General features: G+C 39.8%; 1 protein-coding gene across 7 annotated transcripts in view; it reads right to left on the reverse strand.

The window, feature by feature from the left end:
* DOCK10 (dedicator of cytokinesis 10) overlaps window positions 1–22,509 on the reverse strand; it is a 2,344,342-nt gene that overhangs the window by 1,296,096 nt on the left and 1,025,737 nt on the right. For all 7 annotated transcript variants that reach the window (XM_044070265.1, XM_044070268.1, XM_044070269.1 and 4 more), the window contains exon 5: window positions 597–669. In XM_044070265.1, the coding sequence (XP_043926200.1) occupies window positions 597–669 (73 nt within the window). The remainder of the gene's footprint in view (window positions 1–596; window positions 670–22,509) is intronic.

The raw sequence follows: 22,509 nt of genomic DNA on the forward strand, positions 1-22,509 counted from the left end.
AACATTCACCCAAGCAATGTCTTCAGTAGGATGCCCAGGAATACATAAGCACCAAAATGAAACATTCACCTAAGCGATTCCTTCAGCAAAATATCCAGGTATGCACATGCACTAAAATGAAACATTTACCCAAGTAACCCTTCGTTAAAAATGTCCAGGTATGCATCTGGAGAGTTTGTCCCTGGGCGTCCGCTGAAAATGGAAATATTGAGATATAGACAGACAACAATCATTCTCAAATAATTAAATATGCTGTTCAATGGATATAATAATAAACAGAAGGTTGTACATTAAGAAGAATTTCTGCATGCTCAGTGGTTAATGATAGTCACCATTTTGGCTCATACAGAATTATGCCTCTAGATATACTACCAAACCTGCTTAATGCACAACCTTTGTATCATACCCAGTAATTTCTTCTATGCACGATCACAGAGTGAGACCAAATCAATAAAATATGAGGCACAGGATACCAAAATGAAAAAAAAAAACAGTTGTAACTAAAAAGAGCAAATGCGTATAAAAATCAACAATGTTGGTGCATACAAAATTATGTTTCACAGACTGAAGCAATAAAATCGTATTTATCAACTTACCTCATCTTTATCAATATCTTCATAGTCAATTTCAAAACAGTGTGAAGGTAGTTTTTCTGGTCTGTACAGTTTTCTGCAAGGAAATATTTAGATAGTTAAAATTAAGTTTATGGTTTCATATGTTATTTTAGTTAAGCAAAATATGTCATTCTGTTGATTTACATTTTTGCATTACAGGTATAAAGCAAAATTAGAAAAAAAAACTTTTTCAGGAAAAGACAGCTAGGTATGTTCTACCATGTTTCAAACACAGACTGCATATAGGTCATAATATGTCATAAATGTTCCTGCTCCATGCACTCCTCTGGTCATTATTTTCTATGTTATTTTACATGTTTGTCTCTCAAGAGTTTTTAGCACAGTGCTTCCTTGGATAGGATGTTCCTGATCTGTAGAACTCTTTTACTATTTTTGGTATTTCAACAGTTTGAGTTTTCGACAGCGTAATATAAAAGCTTATCTTTAATATGGGTAAACATGTAGGAAGCTACTGTTTCAGTACCCTCTCAGACTGGAGACTTAATGGACCTATTAAGGACTATATATAAAGGACTCATTTTTGTTGGTATGCTCATCTGATGAAGTTGCTGACGAAAACGCTATGGTCCAGTTTAAGGCATTTTGTTGTTTTTTGTGTGTTCATTACAGTTGGCTTGCTACCTGGTGAACCCTCCAGGGCCTTATTTTTGGTTATTTGTTTGTATTTGGGCACTTTGTTCCATTCTTTTCATTTACTGCATGACACGCTACCCACAGGAAAATGCCAGCAAACAAATGATGCCTAGTCAGGTTCCATGTACCAGAGGCAGTCAGCTAATGAAACTGTTGTATAATAAAGTACCCAGAATGGTTTAGAATGGTAGCCCTGTGGGTGACCTGTGATGTTTAGCAATGAAAGTACTCAATTCACGTAAGAAGGAATGAAGTTCAAGCTTCAACACTGGTGTGCCAGGTCAGCAGCCAAGGGTTAGTCATTCTACAAGCCATATTAATACAAACCACAAAAACTGCAAGAGTTTTCTCTCTTAGCCTGGCTTGGATCCACTGTTCTTTACAGGCACTATGGCATATATTTATTTGTTTTTTTACATGAAAAATTATGCATAAGCCCAAATCAAATGATTTGTAGGCTTGCTGTCCACACAGGTTGCATTAATTTATTGATATTCCTAATGCATCATACAGAAATTCATACACGCACTTAAAATATTCAATGTTCTTATAGGAAATGCATCAGAAGGAAACATAGTTCAAAACTGTAACACACATTTGGTGAAACAATGCTTGCTGGAGTCATTCTTAAACCCTTCCCATCCCAGTTAATGCCTTTATGGATGTTGCCTCCTACTCATCTCCTGAAAACATTGACAGCAAACCCAGAATGGAAACCATCTGCCTCTTAGCCATTTATTTTTTTATATATAAATCCTAGTTGAATTGAGATGCAAGAAGTGCCTAAATCATGACTTTACAAGGCTATCAGCTCCTGCTGATCTTCTCTAGGTATGATAAACAGGTATGATAGGACATAAAGTGGGAGACCAATATAGGGTCCATCATAAAAAAGGCACAACAGCGAATGTACTTTCTGCAACAGCTGAGGAAGTTCAACTTCCCGCAGGAACTACTGATTCAGTTCTATACAGCAGTCATTAAGTCTGTTCTCAGCTCATCCATAATAGTGTGGTTTGGATCTCTGTCTAATCATGCCAAAAATAGGTTACACTGAAGAGTCAGGTCTGCCGAAAATATCATTGGTGCTAGTTTGCCCTCCTTACAGGACCTGTACTATTCCAGAGTCATGAAAAGGGCAGAGAAAATCATCACCGACTCTTCATATCCAGACCACCATCTTTTTGAACTATTACAATCAGCCAACCATTATAGATTAATACACACGAAAACAAGCAGATACAAAAATATTTTTTTCCACAAGCCATCAAGTTTATAAATGGTTAACTCAGCTTACTAGGTTGGGGTATTCTTTTTTCCTAAGTCTCTGATGATTCTGCAGTATTGTTTACATGTTAATACTTGTTTCTTTCACAGTTTATTTCAGTATTTCTTGAAATGAGTTGCACTTTGCACCTTGGATGTATATGTATATTTACAACCCAGCCACTGGGGATGCACAAGCCAGTACATTTTTTTGTGCCAGTCCCAAGCCTAGATAAATGGGGAGGGTTGCATCAGGAAGGGCATCTGGCATAAAACTTGGCTAAATTATTCATGCGGACACTAGAAAAGATTTACATACCGGATCGGTCAAGGCCTGGGTTAACAACGACCTCCACCAGTACCATTAGCCAACAGGGTGCTGGCGGAAATTGGGCTACTGTTGGCCGGAGGAGGAGAGGAGGTGGAAGGCATGGCCGAAGGCAGGACAAGAGGAGAAAGGCTAGGGCTGTGGTAGTGAGGGTCGGAACTTTGAATGCTGGCAGTATGACTGGTATAGGGAGAGAGCTAGCCGATATGATGGACAGATGGAAGGTTGGTATATTGTGTGTGCAAGAGACCAGAGGGAAGGCGAGTAAGGCTAGGTGTATTGGAGGTGGGTTCAAATTGTTTTATCATGGTGTGGATGGGAGGAGAAATGGCACAGGAGTTATCCTGAAGAAACAGTATGCTAGGAGTGTTTTGGAGGTTAAAAGAGTGTCGGATAGAGTGATGTTTATGAAGCTGGAAATTGATGGTGTAATGATGAATGTTGTTAGTGCATATGCTCCACAAGTTGGGTGTGTGATAGATGAGAAAGAAAATTTTGGAGTGAGTTGGATGAAGTGATGGTGAGTGTACCCAAGGGTGAGAGAGTGGTGATTGGAGCAGATTTCAATAGGCATGTTGGTGAAGTGAACAGAGGGGATGAGGAAGTAATGGGTAGGTTTGGTGTTAAGGAGAGGAATGCAGAAGGTCAGATGATTGTGGATTTTGCGAAAAGGATGGACATGGCTGTGGTGAATATGTATTTTAACAAGAGGGAGGAGCATAGGGTGACATACAAGAGTGGAGGAAGATGCACACAGGTGGATTATATCTTAGGTAGGAGGGCCAGTTTGAAGGAGATTGGAGACTGTAAAGTGTTGACTGGGGAAATTGTAGTTAGACAGCATAGAATGGTGGTTTGTAAGATGATGTTGGTGATCAAGAAGAGGATGAGGAGTGTGAGAGCAGCATCAAGGATCAAATGGTGGAAACTGAAAAAGGGTAATTGTGAGGTGGAGTTCAGGGAAGAGTTAAGACAGGCATTGGGTGGCAGTGAACAGTTACCAAATAGCTGGGTAACTACAGAAGAGCCAGTAAGGAGGACAGCTAGAAAGGTGCTTGGTATGACATCTGGACAGAGGAAGGACGACAAGGAGACATGGTGGTGGAATGATGAAGTACAGGAGAGTATACAGAGAAAGAGGTTGGCAAAGAAGAAGTGGGATTGTCAGAGAGATGAAGAAAGTAGACAGGAGTATAAGGAGATGAGGCACATGACAAAGAGAGAGGTGGCAAAGGCTAAGGATAAGGCATATGAAGAGTTGTATGAAAGGTTGGACACTAAAGAGGGAGAAAAGGACCTGCACCGATTGACTCGACAGAGGGACCGAGCTATGAAAAATGTGCAGCAAGTAAGGGTGATAAAGGATAATGAGGGAAACATACTCACAAGCGAGGAGAGTGTGTTGAGGAGATGGAAAGAGTACTTTGAGGGGATGATGAATGAAGAGAATGAGAGGGAGAGAAGGTTGGATGATGCAGGGATAGTAAATCATGAAGTACAATGAATTAGCAAGGAGGAAGTAAGGATAGCTATGAAGAGGATGAAGAATGGGAAGGCTGTTGGTCCAGATGACATACCTGTGGAAGCATGGAGGTGTTTAGGTGAAATGGCAGTGGAGTTTTTAACCAGATTGTTTAATGAAATCTTGGAAAGTGAGAGGATGCCTGAGGAATGGAGGAAAAGTGTTTTGGTATCGAGTTTTAAGAATAAGGGTGATGTGCAGAGCTGTAGTAACTACAAAGGGATTAAGTTGATCAGTCACAGCATGAAGTTATGGGAAAGAGTAGTGGAAGCTAGGTTAAGAAGGGACGTGATGATTAGTGATCAGCAGTATGGTTTCATGCCAGGAAAGAGCACTACAGATGCAATGTTTGCTCTGAGAGTGTTGATGGAGAAGTACAGAGAAGGTCAGAAGGAGTTGCATTGTGTCTTTGTAGACTTAGAGAAAGCATATGACAGGGTGCCTAGAGAGGAGTTGTGGTATTGCATGAGGAAGTCGGGAGTGTCAGAGAAGTATGTAAGAGTGGTACAGGATATGTACGAGGGTAGTGTGACAACGGTGAGGTCTGCAGTGGGAGTGACAGATGTGTTTAAGGTGGAGGTGGTATTACATCAAGGATCAGTTCTGAGCCTTTTCTTATTTGCAATGGTGATGGACAGGTTGACAGACGAGATCAGACAGGAGTCCCCGTGGACTATGATGTTTGCAGATGACATTGTGATCTGTAGTGAGAGTAGGGAACAGCTGGAGGAGACCCTGGAGAGACGGAGATATGCTCTTGAGAGAAGAGGAATGAAGGTCAGCAGGACTAAGACAGAATATATGTGTGTGAATGAGAGGAAGGATAGAGGAATGGTGAGGATGCAAGGAGTAGAGGTGGCGAAGGTGGATGAGTTTAAATACTTGGGATCAATAGTTCAGAGTAATGGTGAGTGTGGAAGAGAGGTGAAGAAGAGAGTACAGGCAGGATGGAGTGGGTGGAGAAGAGTGTCAGGAGTGATTTGTGACAGAGTACCAGTAAGAGTGAAAGGGAAGTTCTACAAGAGTGTAGTGAGACCAGCTATGTTATATGGGTTGGAGACAGTGGCATTAACAAAAAGGCAGGAGTTACAGCTGGATGTGGCAGAGTTAAAGATGTTAAGATTTGCACTGGGTGTGACGAGGGTGGACAGGATTAGGAATAAGTATATTAGAGGGTCAGCCCAGGTTGGAAGATTTGGAGACAAAGCCAGAGAGGCAAGATTACATTGGTTTGGACATGTGCTGAGTAGGGATGCTGAGTATATTGGGAAAAGGATGCTAAGGATGAAGCTACCAGGTAACCAGAAAAGAGGAAGGCCTAAGATACGGTTTATTGATGTGGTGAGAGAGGACATGCAGGTGGTTGGTGTGACAGAGCAAGAGCTGTGGCGACCCCTAATGGGAACAGCAGAAAGATGATGATGATGATGTATATGTATATTTACATTTTTTGGTCTTGTTTTTAATAGTTGCACGCATGTTGTATGTCTTGTTCTTAATAGTTGTACGTATGTCATTTATGTAATTCAGACTTGGAGAGTCACTGAAACTGGAGTCAAATTCCTTATATGTGTGCATACTTGGCCAATAAATGTGATTCTGATTCTGATTCTTTGCCTTACTTCTGTTCTTTCAACATCATTTCCACTCCTCCAGCTGATATTTTTTACCAGAATTTCTGTGGTCCGTGTAGGTAATTTTCTATTATTTGCTATTAATTTCAAATTCCATATCTTTCTGCACACTTGGAAAGCTTTTCCAGTTTGTTCCTGAGTCTACTATTTTCCACCCTCCATGGATGCAGCTAACAATATCCAAGAAAATGAGGATTCTGCTCTCTAGTCTCCCAAACATAATTGAACAAATTTTATTGAGGCCTACTAGCCCCAGGACTGATCCCTGTGGTATTTCAATAATCACTTTGCTTATTCCTGACAACGATCACCTCTAAACAACTCTGTACATCATACCTTTAAACAACACCACAGCACAGTTACTATGCCATACCAGATACTCAAATCCTTGAAGGTTCCCTAGCAGCTGCCAGGGTCTTAATGACGTCTATATAGATCATGTGCATTGGCACTTTAGAGACAAGTACTCCTGAAACCCAATAAAAAAAAATGGGTTGGGTTTTACTGGCCCCTCCTTCAGGCCAGGAATCCATGTCAGTTTACTTTCATGGAGATTCGTATTGTCTAGGAAAATAATCAGCTTCTACCTTGGGATTTTCACCTTTCTTTCCACTACTGCTACATTAAAAAGCCTGCACTTCCCTAGAGTTTCCTGTTTCTTTCCCTTGTACAAATGTACCATACTTGGCATTTTTCAGGTCTTATACACTTCTGCAGTGGACAGTGATCTACTGAAAAAATCCCTCTGTGGCCTCTACCAGCACACTGTACAGATTCCTTAGCACTATGAGAGGCAGCCTGTGTAACACTTATAGTCTGTCTCAGGTCTTCTTTAATTAATGCAGACAGTTCTCTTTACATTTTTTACTCACTGCTGTGCAAGGCTGCCTACCCACTATCATGGTACCCAACCACTGTCATGCCTAACTACCAAAATTAGCACCCTATAACTGCCATGCAATGCTGTCTATCTGCCATCATGGCACCCAATTACTACCATGCAATGCTGCCTACCAACCAAAATTAGCACCCTACCACTACCATGTAGTGCTGCCTACCTGCTATCATGGCACCCTACCACTGTTATGCAATGCTACCTACCTGCCATCACAGCATCCTACCACTGCCATGCAATGCTGCCTACCTACCAAGATTAGCACCCTACCACTGTCATGCAATGTTGGCTATTTGCCATCACGGCACCCTGCCACTTCAGAGTAAATTAATTTCAAGAGATTAATATGAGTTTAAAGTTAATTGGTTCCATCTCTTAACAGTAAGAGCACTGATTTGAGAAGGTCTAAAAGATGAATGGCTGAAATGATGACCTTCAGTACTAGGAGCATAAAACAAGAAAACTAGAAATTTGATGAGATTGCGGTACAGAAGGGTCTGGGAATTTATCCTTTTCCGACTGTAGAACAGCCTTGGTGTTGGTATATAATTAGTGTGTGTGTGTGTGTGGGGGGGGCTTGCCCCCCACTGCATAGAACATGTGCTGAGTGTTCAGGTTTTGGCATTTCTGCATTTTGTGTTTGGTATAATACTATGTGATCTTTTGGACAGTCTGCATTATGAATACATTTTATGTGTGTGCATCTCTCTCTCTCTCTCTCTCTATATATATATATATATATATACATACATACATACACATGTGTGCATATACATATATATATATTTATATAAAGAGAGAGGTAGTGTCTAGGAGATGTGCACTTCCCAACAATTATTTATAACACGGCAACATGTCTGACCTTGACTTGCCTGTAACCTGCAAAAAAGTTTACTTTAAAGATGAAAATGCACTGCACAAAAATGTCAAGGATGTAGAGAGTATGGTGTTATTAATATCAAAGAATTAAAAATAATCCATCCTTTTAGGGTGCCTCATAGTTATGAGATACCTAAACTGACTGGATTATACCAATAGGTGGGCTTTATTAAGTACATTTCCTCTAGGGATGCCAGTTCTAGGTAAAAGTGACCACTCTATAGGAAATTATGATGAATTAATGCAATGGAGTGTGAGAAAGGTAAACTTTGATTAATCCTGTGTTCTTAATATCTCTAAGGTGATGTTTCGGGAAATTGTTACAAAGGACATATCTAGCCTATTTTACATATTTTTTTAACTAATTATAACTAGTATTTGACTGGATTTAATTATAAAATCTGTTTAACAGACTTAGTTGTACAAGAATACATATTGGGTCTATATTATATCATCAAACGCTTAAAAAAGCGAACGATGAATAATCAACCCCCATGTAAGCGAAAGCTTGCAATCTCGAAAGATCAGAACAGCGATTTTTTTTTTTCCAAGGGAAAAAATCGCTGTTCCAAAAAAAAAAAAAATTGAAAGAATACATAAAGTGGGGGGCACACCCCCCCACTTAAATATACCAACTCAGAGATCGCACTACAGTGCAGAAAATGGCAAAGTAACGGAAGCGGCCAAGCAAATTCTTTCCCTGGGAGAGAATTCGCTTAAAAGCCGCTTCGCTATTTTGCCTTTTCATTGTTTTTAAGTTCGACCAGAAGCATTCGATAGAATGGGTCTTTGGTCATCTAATAGGAACCCTACATATTTGTTTCTATTTTAGGAAGACAAATGATAGTACCAGTGAAGCCTGCATTTCAGAAATTAGAATGTACTTTGTATCTGCACCATTGTATCCATGTAAATATCTATAAAGTCATGTTTTAACAAAGATTAGTATAAAAAGAATGCATTCGGTTCATTTCAGATTCTTTTAAAATGATTTTATAGCAAACAGCAGACTGGATTTCATTATGATGATGTGTGAATTGATCAAAAAATAAATAAAGATAACTGCAAAAAAATAAGAAAGTATGACACAATTGTTGAGCAGAAATTCAGACAGTAATCATTTGTCCTGCTTTAAACTACTGAAATTGTAACACAATTTCATTTTAAACACTACCATGAGAAGCCTTTCTTTGATCATTTGAAGACTAACATTTTATTAAATGTATTACTTTTATTTCATTTCATCTTATTTATCCTTGCTGGGAAATTCTTATTGGGTTAAAACCCTTTTTAGTGGACATCTGGGGATAAAAGCCTCACATTTAATACAAAAAAATAAAAGTACCAATGTATAGTTATTCCATTGGATTACAGTGTAGATACATTTGAGGCAGGCAATTACGTAGTGTAAGTAATACAATGCAGTGTGAATATAATTAGTAAGATGCAGGCTTTGTATATATTAGTGGAACTATAACAGTGACAGGATACCTTATGTCTGTACTATTTATAACAGTCAAAGGATACTATTTGTACAATTTATAACAGTCAAAGGATACTGTTTGTACTATTTATAACAGTCAAAGGATACTGTTTGTACAATTTATAACAGTCAAAGGATACTGTTTGTACAATTTATAACAGTGAAAGGATGCTGTTTGTACAACTGAGACAATTTGAAGCAGTATATACTTTATAAGGATTAATTATAGGGGATGTGGTAAAAGACAGGTTATATACTTTATAAGAAGTATTAGTTTTGGAAGGATGAGGACAAAAGACAGTTTAGATGTCATAGGGTGGAATGTAAGATAGAGACTGGTGTACTTTGAGATTGACCATCTTCCTGATCAATCTTCCTTTTTTCAAGTGGAGGAGTGTAGAGGTAGGGAAGGAAGTAAGTACTATAATGGAAAACAACAGATTAAGCTTCATGTCTAACCATGAGTGGTGCAGGTGCCAAGTCAGGTTGTGTTTAGATATTCCGTTAATAGCAATTTGAAAATATTTTCTTGTTTGCCTGCTTTAGATGCAAAGGTAGTGAGTTCCAGGTGTTTGCAACTTGGTAGGAGTATAAAGAATCTGCAGCTGAGTTATATGATTTAGAGGTAGCAAAGAGAGATTTGTTTGATGTGAGTATGTTAGTTTTAGAGTATGGTGTAGTATACTTTTCAGTGATGGGTATTTTTCAGCAAAGTGTATTAAGTTCTGGACTATTTTAACTTGTGAGTAGATGAAGTAATGGGAGTTCTAACCTGTGAAGATATCTACAGGCTACACAGTGGTGGGTTTTTAGAGGTAAATGTCTTGCAGATGTATCTGTTTTATTACATCATGTGTCAAATTTTGTTTTAAGGGTGGCATTGCAATTTGTAAAGATGGGAGATGCATTCAGAAGGAATGGAACTAGGTAGATAGCCAGTGTCTATGGATTTTCTACTGAAAAAATGTCTTGCCATGTAGAGTGATCTCAGTTTCCAGTGTATGTGTATGTGCGTTTGATGGTCTGGAGCAGGTGCTGGTCATATTTAAATTTATTGTCTAGTAAGACACTGAATAATTTTGTTTATGCTCTGCATTCAATTTTTATGTTATCAGATAATAAGATAAGGAATATCAGTTTTGTTCTCTGAAACTTTTTGGGGTAAAAAGCATTAGGTTGTCTTTTTGGGATTGAATTAGATAACTCATATTCTGTGGATAGGAAATCCTGGTGAGTAATGTCCTGTAGGGAATGCATCCATTGAGTGCAAATGTCAGCTGTATTGCCTACGTATAAGTTAAGGTTGCTTGACTAGAGGTGGTATGGAGTTTGTTGATAAAGATATTATAAAGGAGAGGCCCTTGAACTGAACCTTGGGGGATCCCAACTGTGACTCGTAAGAAAAGAGACAAGTCTTGCTTACATTTTACTGCTTTATGCCTATTTGATAGGGAACTGTGGAATCAAATTGAGTGAGCTATTAAGACCTAGAAATGCTAGTTCATAAAGTAGTTTCTGATATGATACAGTATCAATACCTTTTGATAGGTTGAAAAAAATAGTTGAGACTGGGTCACCATTGTTTATATGCTGACTGACGGTATTGCTAAAACTGAAGAGGGCAGCTGAGTGCTATGATTTTGTGTGGGAGGGAGTAAGCTGTGATCAGTGAGTTATTTCAGTAGCTGGCAGTGTATGCATCTTTTCACAAATTTGCATAGGGGTGACAGTACAGCAACAGGTCAATAAATAGGGCTGTTGAGGTACTGCCTTTATGGAGGGGAATTATGAATGATTTTTACCAGATTGTTAGGACAATGCATTCAGTTAAGAATCTGTTGATTGGGGTGGAAATAGGGAATGCTATAGACATGGCAGTAAATTTTAGATACTTGGTTGGGTGTGCATCTGCTACCAAGATTGTCATTATTAGCTTTAGAAAGAATAGTTTTATTGTTGTAGTAGGGACAGGTGCAGGAAAGAACTGATGTATAGTGTTATGATTTGTTTCAGGAATGGTGGATAATGGGTTGATGTTTTGTTTGGTGACTGAGTTTATAAAGGGAGAGTTAAACTGAGCTGAAATGCTATCTGAGTCATTCTCAGTTGAAGGAAGTGGAGTGATGCTTTGCCCTGGATAAAGTAATTTTCTTATAGAATAACATAAAGGATTGGTATGGTTTTAGTATATGTTCTAGAGGTCTGACAAGTAGGATTTTTTTGTCATTGTTTACTACTGGATTTACTTTAATTCTGCCATGGAATGAGAAGTCAAAGATACAATGGCCACAGTCATGTATTTCAGTTTGTTTATGTTGATGACCTACACAGACTACCTCCATCGTAGAACCCCCATCATAATAATGTAGTACTAAGCATGTAACTGCACTTAGGTTTCCCACACAGCCCGTCTCAACAAAAAGATACACTGTCATAGTGTGAATATATATTAGGCATTGTCAATTTCTACAATGATTGACCCTCTCATAGCACTGACTATGTGATGATCAGTCAATAGCACAACAGGAGGAAACATGATTGCAAATGCATACATAATAGCACTGCAATTCCAGTCAATAAATCAACAAGAAACAAAGGGAAACATGTTTGCACCATTTCTCTTATAAATAACATAATAAAAAGCTGCCTGTTTTCCCAAACTCACTTACTTATGTAGACTAACTTCATAGTTGTACAACTACCATGAAAGGATGACAACACATAAAACAGAAAACTCATCCACATAACCAAAGCTGAGAAACAGCAGCTGACCACCAGTTAAACTCCACTTCACAGCTGAAGAAATACTTGCTGCAATCATAACTACCGACACTAGTTTATACAGATTTGTAGCACATATAACTAGATATTCTCTGTTGTGCAGTTGAAAACCACTGGATTTACCTTAGTACTACCATGGGATGGCCTATTATGCATGGCTAATTTTGTAGTGCAGTAGACTGGGTTTACTAAGTTCACAGGATACTCCATGTTGTACAATTTAACAGCTCTGGATTCACTTCAGTAGAGACATTGTATTCCCTGGGTTGCACAGATGATTTTTTTGTCAATGAGCTTCACTATAATTGTGCCACACTTAGCTCTGTACAACATGCCTGAGCAGCACTGGCTTTGATTAAATAATAGCATGGCATACTTTATGTTGAACAGCTGATCCTGTACCATATTAAACTCAGATTAGCATTGCAGTGAAATGCACTATGCTGCATATCTGTGCAGCACTGGTGTCTCTTTAACATTGGCATAGCATGCTATAGACTGCACTTGTGATTTTGTAAATCCCTGCAGTTAGTTTTATAGTGCCATCTCAAACTCATTTAAGAACTGTGGGCAGCAGCACAAACTCTAGAAGGTGCCCTAGCCACTTGATAGTGTAAGAATTTGGCTCTAGATGATTCAGTCATGTAACATATGGGTATTTACCAGTGACAAGTGAGGACCTAGCTTACTCCGAGCTATGCAAGGGACCCATGCTAACAGTAGGAGGGCTGTATGTGCCCCTGCTGTCCACTGTGTGCCTAGCATAAAGCCCAGTAACCCTGGATCAGTAAGCCAGCCAGTGTTCAATTGTCCAGACTGGGTTCCCTGACTCTGTGAGTGAAAACTGCATATAAAACCAATCAATATACCAAACACAAACAAAGAATTACTACACTCAAGTGTAGGTACACTGACAGGATGGGGCTTGGAAATGGATGACCCAATGGTAACGAGGAGGTGGACATGCTATGTATCAAGGTGACAAGATGGAAAGGCAGTGCAGCATAGCCACTTGGCTTGGGGTCCAGAGTCTACTACTCAGGAGAAAGACAAGTTAGAAATGGTGTGAATTGTTGTGAGGTAGAGGCTTCAGAAGACAGTGAGGGATGTCATCAGAACTAGTGACAGACTCATGGCAATCAGTTTCCAGTATAATGATAGAGCAGTATTCATAATCTCAGCCTATGCCTCACAGCAGGGTTGTGATAGTGAGGAACAGAGTGCATTCATGCAGCAGTGCAGGACCTACTAGATAAAGCAGTTCAACAGGAATTGGTGGTGATAATGGGTGACCTGAATGACAATATCAGGACAGACAGAACAGGATATGAGGACTGTCTGGGATCACATGGATGGGGCAGCAGGAATAAAGAAGGAAAGGCTATTCTAGACTTCTGTTTGACAAATGGTTTGATGGTAACAAACTCATGTTTAGAAAGACAGACAGTCACAAGAGCACATGCAAAAGTAGCCACATACAACTCAGGTAGACTTCCTCCTAGCAAGAAAAGGGCATTGGGTAGAATCCCCAGTGCAATAGTCAGCCCACAACATAAACCATAGTGGTCAGAGAAGGCTCTAAGGTCAACAGAGACCAGGCTGAAGACCTGCAAGTTGACTGGAGAGAAAGCACAACAGTTCAAGGAAAGAGGAAATAGGCGGAGCTGAAGAAGAATGACAGTGCATTAAAACAGCATATGTAAGGGCTACAAAACAGATAAGCGGTCAAGCCAGGTATGGAAATAAGATATACAGGGAAAGTTGGTAGTGGAATGCAGAAGTCAAGAAAGTCATCAAAAGAAAGAAGGAATGCAGGAAAAAGTGGGAGTTAGAAGAAACAGACCAGGCTAGGAAGGAATATTGGTTGGTTAACAAAGATGCTAAGAGAGGAGTTGCAATAGCAAAGAACAAGGCATCAGAGACACTCTACCAACTTCTGAAAACTGGCTCCGTGGATGTCACAAAGAAATGCTATCAGGTTGCAAGACAAAGACAGAAAGATAAAGAAGATAGTAAGACACCCTTGGTAAGGGATGCCAGCAACAGGCTGCTCACCAGTCTACAGGCATCAAAGGCAGATGGAAGGAGCACTTCCAGTTGCTTCTGAATGAAGAAACCCCCACAGAAGCTGCATGACCCCAGACAAAGCCTATGGACAGAGAAGAGGAGTTGCCCACCCTAGAAGAAGTAAGAACAGCACTAAAGGAAATGAAGTCAGGGAAAGCAGCAGGCTCAGATGGGGGTTCCCCTTCACAAGATCGAATGGATGGAAGCTCGAAATTCATAATCTCGAGACCAGAATCTCAAACTTCCATTCACTCGAAATTGTGAATGGGTACCTTAGGTGTAAAAAAATAAAAAGTTAACTTACCTCACTGCAGGGGGCCAGGTCCCCCTGTACCCTAGCAGTCTAAATGTGAATGTTCTGTGACTGCACTATAGTGGAGGAATGGAACATCTTCCATTTTGCCCATACGTGTATAGCGCAGAATGGGATATTTCCCTTTCCTTCACTATAGTGCGATCACGGAGTAGGTATATTTAAGTAGGGGGTGTGTGGGGAGCACAGCCCCCCATGTGGGGGTGCAGGGGGGTGAAGCCCCTCTGCGAAAACATTTGAAAGGTGTTAATTTTTTTTGTCCCTTTCATATGTTCGAGTTTCTCTAAATTCGAGATTCTGGTTTCGAGTTTAGGACTTTCGAGTTTAGAGAAATTTGATCATATGAAGGGGAACCAGGTGAGGATACAGCAGATATTGCTTGGTGAAATGGGAGAAATTGCTCCTGAGGGTAGTCTTAGCAGTATGGAGAGATAGGCATACCCCAGATGACTGCAGAATAAGCATACTAGTGCCAGTATTCAAGAATAAAGGAGACATTCACAACTGTGGGCAGTGCAGAAGCATCAAACTCCTGTCACACTGAATGAAAGTTCTGGACAGAGTGATTGATAAACAGATGTGCAGAGCAGTAGAAAACAAGATGGGAGATGAGCAGTTCAGATTTAGATCAGGGTACAGTACAACTGACCTGATGTTTGCAGTGAGACAGATAGTTGAGAAAAAGCTAGAGATGAGAATAGAGTCCAGCTGGGCATTCCTAGACTTGGAGAAGGCATATGACAAGGTCCCAAGAAAAAAGACTTAGGCAGTCCTGCAGTGGTGGAAAGACCCAGAAACACTGGTAGAATTAATGTAGGCTATGTACAAGGACCCAATGACTCAAGTATGAACAGTGTTTAATCTCACACAGAGGTTCCCTTTTGGAGTGGGTGTTTATCAGGGTTCAGCTCTGAGCCAACTCGGTTCATACTGGTGATGGATTAAATTAGCAAACAGATTAGAGGGTAGAGATTGAAAAAGTTGCTGTATTTAGACGATGTGGAATTACAGATAGACTCTGAGCAAGACCTTCAACAAAAAAGTAGGGGAATGGAATGTTAAACTGAAGGCACAGGGGATAAAACTGACTACAGATAATACAGTTGTAATGGCAGCAAATGGGGAAAGTCAGAAGAAGATGAGATTTGAGACAGAAGGGAAGACAGTGGAGCAGATTAACAGCTTCAAGTATCTGGGAGGGGTGGTTGAGGAAAATTGTAGTCTGAATGAGGTCAAAGGTTAAATCAGAAAGGCTGCAGGCAACTGGCACAGAGTGACAGGGATAGTGTATTACAGAAAAATGGCAAAGAAGATGAAAAAAGGTGTACAAAACAGTGGTGTGACCAGTACTACTGTATGGTACAGAAACCTGGGCAGTAAAGTTGGAGCAGTTGAGGAAGCTACAGGTGATGGAAATGAAGTGCCTGAGATGGGTAGCAGGATGCACACTACGAAACAGATGACGGAATAAGGACATAAAAGCCAAAGTAGCTCCAGTTGAAGGAAAGGTCAAAGAGAACAGATTACAGTGCAGGAAAGCAGAAGACAATCTGGTGAAGAAGATTTGGGAAAGACAGGAAGAAAGCAAGAGGAAATGAGGGTGCCCATCAAAGAGGTGGATAGATTTTGTGACATAAGAACTGCGACAGTCAAGTATGACTGCCGAAGAAAGTAGGAGAGTGGCAATGAAAGGGAAGAGATTCCAAGTGACCTGGCACCCCGACCCTAAGTAGGAAATGTGAAAAAGGGGGTTGTTGGTGATGATGAAGTGTCACAGCATGCTTTAAGTTGTTCGACTATTTTTCGCATTTTAGAGTCACCTTCATGCTGCAACAGGACGGCCCATTGTGTGCAGATGAAGAGGACTGAATCCAGTTTAATACTGACTCAGCATGCCCCGTCAGTGAGGCTTATATTATAGCACATTAGTTTCAGGTTAATACCACCATGAAGTGCTGTGCAAAGCTAACACAGAACACTGTTAATAAAACACAAACCATGGAAAGCCAATAACTGCCCTCTGTCATATGTAGTCATATTGCAGCAATTACACACACATAACAGCACATATATCTGAGTTGTTGGCCATTTTCACTTGATTTTATATTTTTCATAATGCTGCCTACAACAGTACAGAAGGCCAAGCAACTATTCTTTTTTAAACACCTTTATTAAATTATACCTTAAAACATAGGCATACATTAATAGAACAGAAAACAAACCATGTTAATATTTTTCTCATTTACATACACCATACATACGTTTCTTCATTTATTTGTGTAATCCCTCCATCCCTTTTTAAAGATATGTCTTCAATTCTTTTATCTCTTTTACAATATTCAATACTTCAAACACAGATGGCTCAGATTTTGATTTCCATTTTCTAGTAATTGTTTTTTCTGGCAGCCAACATAATTAAAATTAATGTGATTTTGTTATGTATAGACAATTCATATCCTGCTCCCAGCTCAAAAAATCATTTCCCTAGTTACAGCCATTTGCTCCCCCAATATTTTTGACTGAGTACTCTGTAGAGATTTATTTAGAACATGTCAACTCATTACACTTCCAAAAAGCACAATCCCAGTTGCCTCTTTCTTCCTCATCATACCTTCAATATTATCTATCGAATTCAGTAAACATTCTTTGAAGTCTTCTTGTAGTATAAAAATACTATGCAAATACATCCAAGCAAAAATCCTAAACTTTCTGAACTTTCTTGGATTCTTGGAAGCCATACATATACCCTTCCATTGTTCCCTTGAAAACTGCTTTTCAAATCTCTCTTCCCAATATTTGCTAACCTCCTCTGATTGATTTGTATAACTGTCGTGCAATATTTTATATGGCCTATTAATTTTCCCTTTTATAATAGCAGCTTTTGTTCTAGATTTGGCAAAAAACATTACAGGAGCAGGTCTTTCAATTAGGTCTCCCCGCCACTTTCTCTTTGCCTACTCTCTGGTATTAATCTCTGGTAGGGAAGTTGGTCTCTAACCTGAAGTCCATACTTCTTCTTTTTGGCCTCATCCCAGTCTATTGTCTTTACCTCTCTAGTTATTTGCTTCAAGTACCTTGGCTCCTTTGCCAGTTTTCTCCAGTAAATTAGCCCCCCCTTGTTTATTTTCTGTAGTCCTACTTGTAGGTATCCTTACTGGCAAAATCTTTCTCCATTCCCATGTTGGTTTAGTTCTGATAATGCCTTCTGCAATTTTATAAATGTATTATTATGTATGATTATTATTCTCCTTAAGGATCTGCATTCAAAATCCCAGTCTATTCTTACTTCTTGAAATTCCCCAGTGGTTCAACATCATCCCTTTCCACTTTGAATTATAACCTTTTGGTTATGCTGTGTTGTGTATATTAGCCTTAACTGTGTAGCTCTAAAATGTGCCTTCAAATCTGGTAATCCTAAACCACCTTACACTATTTGGAGGATCAGCTTATCCCACTTAACTTTTGACTTATTCCTGTCCCACATAACGTCCTTCAACTCTTTATTAATTATTGTTCACAAGTTATCCTTTGATTGAGAAAAATATGCCTGACCTGTATGTAAAACTAAAGGGACTAAAAGCATTTTCACTGTTTCTATCTTACCATCCATATCTATAAGCAAGAACTTTCAGTTCCTCAGTTTTTGTATTGTATTTTGCTTAGTCTCTTCTTGAATATCGTTTGCTGCCAAAACAGAACCTTTTTTAAGCCATACTCCTAAATACTTCATCTTATCGTGTCCACATAAATATGTGTATTGCTATCTTAAAAGACATGAAACTGTCTCAAAATGTTTCACAACACCAAGATGTCATTATCTGGATTTATCAAGTAAAAATAAAGCCAACTTTTCTTGATTACCATACCAATTATATCCTTGAATGTCTGAGCCCATTAGTTTCTTTGTCAATGGCTCTAAATATAAAACAAATGACAAATGGGGAAAGAGGACAGTCCTGCCTGGTTCATCTGTTTAAACATGAGTTATCAGAGCGGAATCCTCCCACTTCTTGCCTCTGATCATTCATATATCCTTCTAATTAACCTTATTATTCTATCAGGGAATGCGGATGGCAGCGTGGTGCAGTGGTTAGCGTTGTCGCCTCACAGCAAGAGGCTCTCCAGTTCGGTCTTCAGCTGGGGTGTTTTCTGTGTGGAGTCTGCATGTCCTCCCTGTGGTCATGTGGGTTTCCTCCGGGTACTCCGGTTTCCTCCCACATCCCCAAAGACATGCTGCAAGTGGGTTGGACACGCTAAAATTGATGCTAGACATGAGTGCATGCGTGTGTGTGCCTTCTGTGGAAGGTTGGTTACCGGGCTGGCAACTCAACACCGTAAAAATTCCACTGCCAATCATGATTATTTCTGCTGAATAGTTGCATACTTGAGCTGTTTGGATAGCGTTTGCATACCCTACATCAACTTTATTACAAGCTGAGATAACTACAAACCTGCAGTGTTATAAGATAGTACTGAATTTTATTTTTTCTGTTTATTGTTCCATTGAATATTGTGTTAAAAACAGTACTGCATTTATCTGCTTATTTATTTGTTTACTGAAAATTGTGAGTTCTCTCCCTGTCTGCAGTTAATTTCTTCTTCTCACTTCATTGTTATTTCGTGTAGAAGTCTTAGCCTAGAGGCATTCTCTGTGCCTTAGTCTTAGTCCCTTATCTCTGAAATTATTTCTGCTGAATAGTTGCATACTTGAGCTGTTTGGTTAGCTTTTGCATACCCTACATCAACTTTATTACAAGCTGAGATAAGTACAAACTTGCAGTGTTATAAGATAGTACTGAATTTTATTTTTTCTGTTTATTGTTTCACTGAATATTGTGTTAAAATAGTACTGCATTTATCTGCTTATTTATTTGTTTACTGAAAATTGTGAGCTGTCTCTCTGTTCTCTCCGTCTGCAGTTAGCATTGTTTCATTGAATATTGTGTTAAAAATAGTACTGCATTTATCATCATCTTCTTTCGGCTGTTCCCATTAGGGGTTGCCACAGCGGATCATCTGTTTCCATTTCTTCCTGTCCTCTGCATCATGCTCTGTCACACCAACCACCTGCATGTCCTCTCTCACCACATCCATAAACCTTATCTTAGGCCTTCCTCTTTTCCTGTTACCTGGCAGCTTCATCCTTAGCATCTTTTTCCCAATATACTCAGCATCCCTCCTCAGCACATGTCCAAACTAATGTAATCTTGCTTCTCTGGCTTTGTCTCCAAACCTTCCAATGTGGGCTGACCCTCTAATATACTTATTCCTAATCCTGTTGACCCTCGTCACATTACTGCATTTATCTGCTTATTTGTTTACTGAAAATTGTGAGCTGTTTCTCTGTTCTCTCCCTGTCTGCAGTTAGTATTGTTTCATTGAATATTGTGTTAAAATAGTACTGCATTTATCTGCTTATTTATTTGTTTACTGAAAATTGTGAGCTGTCTCTCTGTTCTCTCCCTGCCTGCAGTTGGCTTGGTAGCTTTGGAATTGACTGTCCCTCCTGTAAATTTGTGTTTGAACACTCCTCCTGGGCCCATCTCATTTGCTCACTCAAACAAGTACAGTGAGATCATATTTTGATTTCAGACACTCCTACCATTCCCATCTGTTCAGCCCTATCCCAGCTCTATCCTAGTCTAGTCTCATTAGCTCATCCTGCCTAATACAGAGAGAACATCTGAGTAGGCATACCCACTTAGGCCCAGAACTTGTCTGATTGAAGACTGCTGGAACAGGGCTCCATTCTGAGTTCTGTTTTTTTATGGGTTAATTGGGTAATTTGTTCAAATCAGTTTGCTTTTCTATTGTTATATATAAAAAAAAAAAAAAGAAAACAATTTGCACTTTATCTGCTTTTACTGTATTTGTGTTTTTTCCTACTTTACCTTATTTTGCTTTTGCCTCTTCTTAAAAGTACTCAATTGTGTTTATTCTGCTGCATTTATTACTGCTTGGTAGTAGCCTGATTAAATTGTAACTGTTATTCTAAGCCTTTTGGTTTAAGCACTTGGGCTTCATATCTTTACATTAAGAAGGTTTGTGGTCTGCACTGTTGTGACAAGACAGGTAGCTTACATCATTCTAAGTTGGGAACTGCTGATTGAAGTCTCAGCGTCTGTTATTCTAAAAGTGTATTAGTTCTGCTTTAAGCACTTGGGCTCCAGGCCAGTCATTTTACATTAAGAAGGTTTGTGGTATGCACTCTTGTGGGAGGAGAGGGTATATTCTACCCTTCTGAGCTGGGAATTTCTGGTTAAAGGTTTACTGTGCCTGCTCATTTGAACTGTTTTTCTGATATTGGTGCACCTTGTCTGCTGTAGCATAGAAGTTAGTAGCTTATTAGCCATTTCTGGCTAATTTCTATCTCTTTCATTTCCCTGCTATAAAAAATGCATTTGCGTGGTTTGGCACGACGGGCAGTGCCGGTTAGCTAGGGTTAAAGTATTCCCGGCTCCATGAAGTCTGCTCTTCAATTTTTTCCTTGGAACTAGACAAACTTTCAACTTAAGCACTCAAGCATTCATTTCACAGCCGAGCACTTGCTCAAAACTCATAGCAAGCATTAATTAACCCTAGCACTAGACCCCCTATACTGTCCAGAAGGACAAGGCTCTCTATTCGTCCCTACCAGCTAATCAGTAAAACAGCTCACTTTACCTATTCAGGCATGTCCAAAGGGCAGTTTCAGGTGCACTCTCCAGTCCAACTGGTGAATCTGGGCATTTTGAGGCAATTTTACAACTGCCTCATGTACACAGACAACCCTCTCCTCCTACCACCAAACACTAATATATGCAAGAGATGCAATTAAACAGCCAAGCTGGAGGCAAAGCTCTCTCAACCCAAGACTGGAACTGACAGTCAAAAGGAGAAGGAAAATACTTGCAACACACCACCAGTCTCACATAGATCTACTAAACCAACACCGGCAAATAACACACATAAATACACGAAAACATACTCTGAGGCTCTAAATAAAAATCTGCAAAAGCAACAGAGACCTCCAAAGCAGACACCTAAGCAACCTCCATACCACATCACAAACCATGAAACACGTACTTCACATAATCAGTGTGGCACGCAATCACAGCCCTTAAGGCAAAATAACATACCCAACACACTAGTAATAGGCGACTCTATAGTCAGGCACACTCATGTCCCACTAACTAGGCTGGACAAGGAGAAGGTTACAGTTAGCTGCCTGTTGGGTGCCAGGATCCGCCACATAACACAAACACTTAGGTCACTCCAGAACAAGTACAAATACGACTCTGTCATTGTCCATGTTGGTGTGAATGACCTGAGATGTACCTCCCTGAACTACATGAAAAGAGACATGGAAGAGCTCTCTAATTACGTAGCCTAGACCGGTATGACCGTGACCCTGAGTAGCATCCTGCCCTCATCAATAATGATGCCACAGTATAAAGAAAAATGATCAATTTCAACAATTGTCTAAGTTTCTGGTGTCATTCATATGGGATCCAGTATCTGTCCACCTGGGGTGACATGCTTGATAAGCCATTTTGCTTCACAAGAGATGGCTTGCACCTGTCACTCTTAGGCTTTCAAATACTGGCCAAGGCTTTTGCCACCCCCATAGTGCCTTTTTTAGGCAAGGCTCAAAAGACAAACCCACCACCGTAAATAGCACACGTAACCAAAAACTGAGGTTAATGCTACTCAACGCCAGAAGTCTAAACCTCAAAATGCATGCACTCGAGGCACTCCACAGTATGGAGAACATCGATATCTGTGCAGTAACAGACACCTGGTTTTAGGCTCCAGAGAACACTCCAGCACTACCAGGCTATAACTCATACCATACTTTTCGGCCACAGAACCCAGACCGAAACACAAAAGGTGGGGGTGTATCCATATTCATCAAGGTTACCCACACCTCCAGGTTAGTGGCACAGCACAATGCCTCAGAGATCATCCATGTGCAACTAACAATGGGCAAAACTGCAATTCAAATTGTAGCTTGCTACAAATCACCCACCATGACCCAGGACCCATATTCCACATTTTTAGAGATACTGGAAAATATGAAGGTCCTACCAAATG

This window comes from Protopterus annectens, chromosome 4.part1 (assembly GCF_019279795.1).
Source record: "Protopterus annectens isolate FY-2018-M chromosome 4.part1, PAN1.0, whole genome shotgun sequence".
Lineage (NCBI taxonomy): Eukaryota > Metazoa > Chordata > Ceratodontiformes > Protopteridae > Protopterus > Protopterus annectens.